The sequence below is a fragment of the Tamandua tetradactyla genome, chromosome 12 (assembly GCF_023851605.1).
Source record: "Tamandua tetradactyla isolate mTamTet1 chromosome 12, mTamTet1.pri, whole genome shotgun sequence".
NCBI classification, from domain to species: Eukaryota; Metazoa; Chordata; class Mammalia; order Pilosa; family Myrmecophagidae; genus Tamandua; species Tamandua tetradactyla.
In genome coordinates this window covers 21843811-21850923 of record NC_135338.1, presented here as the reverse complement: position 1 = coordinate 21850923, position 7113 = coordinate 21843811, and the positions used below count along the sequence as shown (strand labels likewise).

Genomic DNA, 7113 nt, shown 5'->3' with positions numbered 1-7113 from the left:
TAGGGATTTATGTAGACCGGCTAGCTGTTAAGGCTCTTCACCACTTGGTCAAACTTACACTAAACCTTTAATGCAGCCCATGTTTAACTGTTAAGATTTTCTCAGGCCTTCAGCATCTGTGTCTTGCCCTGGACATGCAGTGCAATTAAAAAAAATTTTTTTTATTAATTTTTAAATTTTTTAAAGAAATATGACAAGAAAGAAACACAAACATTCTTAACATATGATCATCCCATTCTACATATATATATAATCAGTAATTCACAATATCATCACATAGTTGCATATTCATCATCATGATCATTTCTTAGAACATTTGCATCAATTCAGAAAAAGAAATAAAAAGACAACAGAAAAAGAAATAAAACAAAAACAAAAAAAAATTATACATACCATACCCCTTACCCCTCCCTTTCATTGATCACTAGCATTTCAAACTAAATTTATTTTAACGTTTGTTTCCCTTATTATTTATTTTTATTCCATATGTTCTACTTGTCTGTTGACAAGGTAGATAAAAGGAGCATCAGACACAAGGTTTTCACAATCACACAGTCACATTGTGAAAGCTATATCATTATTCAACCATCATTAAGAAAACATGGCTACTGGAACACAGCTCTACATTTTCAGGCAGTTCCCTCCAGCCTCTCCATTACATCTTGAATAACAAGGTGATATCTACTTAATGCATAAGAATAACCTCCAGGATAACCTCTCAGCCATTGACACTTTGTTTCATTTCACTCTTCCCCTTTCTGGTCGAGAAGGTTTTCTCAATCTCTTGATGCTGAGTCTCAGCTCATTCTAGGATTTTTCTCAATCCCTTGATGCTGAGTCTCAGCTCATTCTGGGATTTCTGTCCCACGTTGCCAGGAAGGTCCACACCCCTGGGAGTCATGTTCCAAGTAGACAGGGGGAGGGTGGTGAGTTTGCTTGTTGTGTTGGCTGGAGAGAGAAGCCACATTTGAGCAACAAAAGAAGCTCTCTTGGGGGTGACTCTTAGGCCTAATTTTAAGTAGACTTGACCTATCCTTTGTGGGGTTAAGTTTCATATGAACAAACCCCAAGACTGGGGCTCAGCTTACAGCTTTGGTTGTCCACACTGCTTGTGAGAATATCAAGAATTCAACTTGGGGAAGTTGAATTTTCCCCTGTTCTCACCATTCCCTGAAGGGGACTTTGCAAATACTTTTCCACTCACTGATCAAATCGCAGTGCAATTTTTAATATTTCCTTTATGCACTAATGTTTCACTTCCAAGAGAGGGTGTGTCGTTTTGTGCCTTTATTTCCTCCTTGGCTCCTATAATTTGCTCAACTATTCTCCCTCACTCAGTGCCCCCTTTTCATTACTGTAGTCAATTCTGGGGCCCATCCTGCCTTTCAGCAGTTCTGTTTTCCATTTTTCTCTGTGAGGTTTTTCTGCCTCCAGTAATTCCCACTTTAGGGATCCCACCCCAGGGAGCTAACTGGGGTCAGTGTTCAAAATGCCTATTTTTCTGTTTAGGTGCCCCAGCAATTAGAGACTGAGTTGGCTGTGTGCATCTCTTAGTCCCAACAGTTTTGCCACAAGTCTCTTTTGTTTCCTGGAGGCCCTTTTGTATGCTTGCCAGGTGCTTGGGTTCTGCCCTGAGTCTATGTGGCCTTGGGCCCCCAACCTATGTGTGAGTCAGGTTCTAATTTAGTGTCGTGAGTGGCTCTACCATCTGTGACCACAGAAGGAGGTACCCAGACCAGACTGCTGCCACTGTGCAACTCTTAAGCCACATAGGACAGAATGAGGGGAAGAGGTCCAGATTGGAGGGTCTGAGTAACAGATCTCTTACCTTATTCTTTGGTGTTTAAAAAAATATATATTTGATTCAGCATTTGTGGAGTCCTTCTCCAGTCTCTATAATCCTCTGGAGTTCCAAGCAAGGGAGATTTGTCCTTTTATTCATTTTTCTTGCGGGGAGACTTTCCCAAGGATTGTCTTACGTCACCATCTTGATGACACCTCTCCCTGTTAATTGATTTCTAACTTCATTCCATTGCAACTGGAAAAGATACTTTACATGATCTAAATGTTTTTAAATTTGAGATTTGTTTTGTGAACCAACGTGATCTATCCTAGAGAATGATCCTTGTGCACTTGAGAAAAAAAGTGTATTCTGTTGTTGTTGGGTGGAGTGTTTTTTATTTATGTATATACATATATCAAGTCTAGTTAGTATATAGTATTAAGGCTTCTATTTCCTTATTGCTCTTCTATCTAACTGTTTCATCCATTATTGTAGGAGGTATATTGAAATCTCCAAGTATTATTATAGAACTGTCTAATTCTCCCTTCAATTCTATATATGTTTATATATTTGCTGGTACATGCATATATGTTTAAAATTGTTATATCTTCTTAATGAACTGACCCTTTTATCTATATATAATAACCTTCTTTGTCTCTTGTAACAGTTTTGATTTAAAGTCTATTTTGTCTGATATTATAGCCACTCTAGCTCTCTTTTGGCATAGACTAGTTTTTCCATCTGTTTACTTTCAACTTATTTGTATCTTTGGATCTAAGGTTGGGTCATACTTTAAAAAAAATGCATCTGAAAATAGCTGCTTTTGATTAGAGAGTTTGATCCATTTGCATTTAAAGTAATTATTAATAAGGCAGGACTTGCTTATTTACCTCTTTTATGGTCTCTAAGGCAGGACTTACTTATTTACCTCTTTTATGTTCTCTAACATAGTCAATACTGTATATGACCATGTTTGCATTTTACTTAACTTCTCTACTCCACAAAAGCTGGAAGGTATGGCATGTCTTGGTAATCTCTTTCCCTACATAATCTAGGACAGGGCATTGTATGGAATTGGGGCTTAATACATATTTGTTGTTAAATAAGTAGAAGAAAGAATGAATACCATGCTAACAGGCTTTTAAATGAAACAGATACATGTTATATCTCAATGCTGATAATAATATAGCCATAGAAATATTTTTAATGTTAAAAACATTTTAATTTGCCTTTTTGTTTATGAAATCTTGTCTTCAGATGTACAAGAGAGGCTCTCTCAGAAAGCACAAATGAACTTAGAAACAAGAATAAGCAGTTTCTTACTAGTTCATTGACTAAATGTCCTATTACATTAAATAGTGACCTAAAGTCAAGGAAATAAAGGAAACTACTAAATATAGGAAAATGCGCTTTTCAAGAGCTTTCTAGATTTCTTAATAGTCTACTGCTGATTTTTTCACAATTTTAAAAACCTAATAATAATAACAAATATTAGACCTATATGAAGAGATTAAAACAAAGTTGTTTACTTCAAATACAGGACATTAATTACATAAATGAAATGTACCGAATTATTTAGAAACTGTCACATGAGAGGACAATGCTCTCATGACGAAGTCCAGAGTATCCTGAATCCTGGTGTTATTTCTTTCTATTAGAGAACGATTTCTCCCAGATGATTTCTTATTTTCTTCTGGTTCAAGTGGAAGAAGGGTATGGGGGTTGAACAGACACCGAGGCTCCCCCAAGATGCCAACTCTGTGAAAATAATTATTGGTGTACCTGAAGCAGTGAGGCAAAGACTGAGGTATAGGGCTGGGGTTGTAGTTATGTTTGTGTTTACAGGAAAGCTGAAGTTTTCCTTGTTTCTATGAAATACTAGTGTGGTCTTAACATATGGGACCAAAAACTCGGTCCACAGTTAAGTTTTTTATACTGTGCCTTCCCACATTTCTCAAGGATGATTCTTATAATAGAAAGCTTTGGCCTTAAAAGGTTTGTTACTCACTTCTCCAAACTAGAACTACTTGGAGTCAGTCTAGCATCGATTTCTAGTAATTGTTTTCTAGCCTAGATGGTTATATTTCAAGATGCTCTAGGAAGGAAAAGATAGACAGGAGCAGGGGATACATGGGAAGACAGGGGTTTTCATCTTCATTCAACTTTCTGGCAGAGACATAATTCTTGACCCCAGACCCCTCCCTGGCCCAAAAAAGGAAGTGACACTTAGGGCTCTCCTACCTGTCTCCTTAGGCCACTTACACTGGCATGGGCACAGAGTCCAGGCTATCCACGTGCTTTTGGATCTGGGCTGGGAGTTTGATGCCGGTTTGATGGTACTTTTTCTCAAAGATATTCTGAGCTTTTTCTTTTGGAGATGGCAGTAGAGTAGACATGACTGGAGAGCGCATATTAATTGCTTTTTTAATTGCTGGCCGTTTTGCCATCATTCTCCTGTGAGCAGAAAAAAATTATAACATTTAGGTTACATCATCCTCTTTTCTAAAAATGTCCTTGAGCTTAGGAAAAAGTCAAAAGGTTATACCTGAATTGCACAAAAGTCATGCGCTTCTTCCCTCCCCCTGATTCTTCATCTTCATGCTTCCTTCTAGGAATGTTGAACATATTGGTTCGAAAGAGCCTCCCAATTTCTTCTTCAATCTCTGTCAAGTGTTGACGTCGGAAGACAATCCAAGCTACATGTGTACAGAAAGTAAAAAACGACTACAAAAGAAACAGACAAGAACCACAGCTATGATGTGAAAAGCTCCCACCTGTCCATATGATACTGCTAAGTAGACTCAACCCAGATGACCCAATTTCTCAATATTCCTGGAAAGCTATGGGAAATTATACATGTACACTTTTACATAAGGAAAATCAGACTAGAAACTTGATATAGTGTATCTTTTTAGAAATTATAGTCACTAAAAATAAGTGACTGAACAATAGCTTTGGTTACTGCTACACTTTATATCAACTACCAAAAAGAAAAACTGCCAACATAAGTGACTCACCTCAAAGAATTTCCAATCTTTTTGTGTATCTGATATTTTCTCCCTGCAATATAACAAAGCATAACTGTAGATTGAGAGGGAAGGTCCATACTTTCTCCCTGCAATATAGCAAACTATAACTATAGATTGAGAGGGATGGTCCATCTTTCAGTGATCTAGTCCTTATCTTCCCTAAAAGGCCTCTTTTCAGGATTCATTACCTGTAGTCCCAAGATTAGTAAAGTGATAAGGGCATTAATAATAAGTCGCATTCTCCTTTTTTTCTTCAACATCCTATGCTACCCAGATTGCAACCCATAGAGTAAACAAAAATCAATATAAATTCAGGAAAACTAAGCCAGTCTCTGGTGATGTGAGTGTTACGCAGGTGAGGAAAATGGAAAGGTAGTTAGGAGGTAACACATGGTGCTAAATAAGTATGGAAGTAAAAAACTAGGGGTAAGTCTAAAGTGAAGGAAAAGAAAGAGATCTTAAACAAAGGTTATGGCAGGGTACAAAAAAAAATGGAAACAAAATCAACAAAGGTCTACATCATGTAACCAATAGACTTAGAACACAATTTTTTTTTTTTTTTTTTTTTTTAAAGGAAAGACAGAGAGAAGGAAGGAAGGATAGAAGGAAGGAAGGAAGGAAGAAAGGGAAACATCTTTTAAACATTTTCTTGTTTTTATTGTATTCTGTTTCTCCGTTTTTGTTACATGGGCTGGGGCCGGGAATCGAACCGAGGTCCTCCGGCATAGCAGGCAAGCACTTTGCCCGCTGAGCCACCGCGGCCCGCCCAGAACACAATTTTAATGCTTGCATTAAATTTAATGTTGCAACACAAATTTAATGCTAATACTGTACTGGTATGAGCACACTTAATGGACTTGCCCGCCCTTCCCCAACCCAGGACATTCTGATTCTTATTTCCAGACTTAATAAAGCAAGCATGGCCTGAGGAGGCCTTGAGAGTTGGCTGAGGTGCTTGTGCGCCGCAGTCGCTTGATCAGTCAGGTGGGCAAAGGCCAGACCTAGGGCTCTCCAAGGTTGGCCCTGGTCTTCTTTCTGCTCCTGCTTGGACCTTCATTGGAATAACTGTGAATCCAAGGATTAGTTCTGATACCAGGCTCCTCAGAGCTGTCCTGAACTCCTGTGGGTTGGGAAGACAACCCAAACCCCTGAAGACCACCAGCCTTCTCACAGGGAAGTCATGGTCTGGGAGGGACTAAACTAGCTCTCCATTGGAGAATGAGGTTGAAAAGGTGGCTCAGGTGTTGTTGTTGTTTTTTTTTTTTAAATATTCATTCTTGACATACAAATATCCTATACATGGTACACAATCAGTCGCTCACAATATCATCACATAGTTGTGTATTCATCATCATGATCATTTTTTGGAACATTTGCCATCACTCCAACAAAAGAAGGGAAAAAGAAAAAACTCATACATAACATATCCCTTATACCTCTCTCTCACTGACCACTAGTATTCAATCTATTCAATTTATTTTAACCTTTTTATTTTTAATACATATTTTTTTTTTTTTTTTTTTTTTTTTTTTTTTTTTTTTTTAAGGAAAGACAGAGAGAAGGAAGGAAGGATAGAAGGAAGGAAGGAAGGAAGAAAGGGAAACATTTTTAAACATTTTCTTGTTTTATTGTATTCTGTTTCTCCGTTTTTTGTTACATGGGCTGGGGCCGGGAATCGAACCGAGGTCCTCCGGCATAGCAGGCAAGCACTTTGCCCGCTGAGCCACCGCGGCCCACCCCATTTTTAATACATATTTTTTACTCATCTGTCCATAAACATATGAGTAACCTGGATAAAAGGAGCATTAGACACAAGGTTTTAACAATCACACAGTCATATTGTAAAAACTATATCATTATACAATCATCTTCAAAAAACATGGCTACTAGAACACAGCTCTACATTTTCAGGCAGTTCCCTCCAGCTGCTCCAATATACCATAAACTAAAAAGGGGATATCTATATAATGTGTAAGAATAACCTCCAGGATAACCTCTCAACTCTTTGAAATCTCTCAGCCACTGACACTCTACTTTGTCTCATTTCTCTCTTCCCCCTTTTGTTGAGGTTTTCTCAATCCCTTAATGCTGAGTCCCAGCTCATCTCAGGATTTATGTACTACATTGCCAGGCAGGTTTACACCCCTGGGAGTTATGTCCCACGTAGAGAGGGGGATGGCAGTGAGTTCGCTTGCCGTGTTGGCTTAGAGACAGAGAGAGGCCAAATTTGGGTGGCTCAGGTTTTACTGGAGCCTGGCCCTCCCCCCCACTGTTTCAGCATTACACACTGGTTTCCTTGTA

At 38.4% G+C, this 7113-nt stretch overlaps 1 protein-coding gene across 4 annotated transcripts in view; it reads right to left on the bottom strand.

Annotated features, from left to right (window-relative positions):
* Positions 1 to 297: 297 nt before the first annotated feature.
* Positions 298 to 7113, bottom strand: part of PPP1R36 (protein phosphatase 1 regulatory subunit 36) — a 48657-nt gene continuing 41841 nt past the window's right edge. The window contains exons 8-12 of one of the 4 annotated variants that reach the window (XR_013160296.1): positions 4801 to 4843; positions 4329 to 4507; positions 4046 to 4237; positions 2712 to 3541; positions 299 to 2673 (exon numbers count right to left, since the gene is read on the bottom strand). Coding sequence is in view for 3 of the 4 variants with exons in the window: in XM_077122702.1 (XP_076978817.1) it covers positions 3355 to 3541; positions 4046 to 4237; positions 4329 to 4507; positions 4801 to 4843 (601 nt within the window). In the remaining variant the exon portion in view is untranslated. Of the gene's footprint in view, positions 3542 to 4024; positions 4238 to 4328; positions 4508 to 4800; positions 4844 to 7113 lie in introns of all 4 variants that reach the window. The other 3 variants (XM_077122702.1, XM_077122699.1, XM_077122701.1) reach the window with 3 other exon arrangements.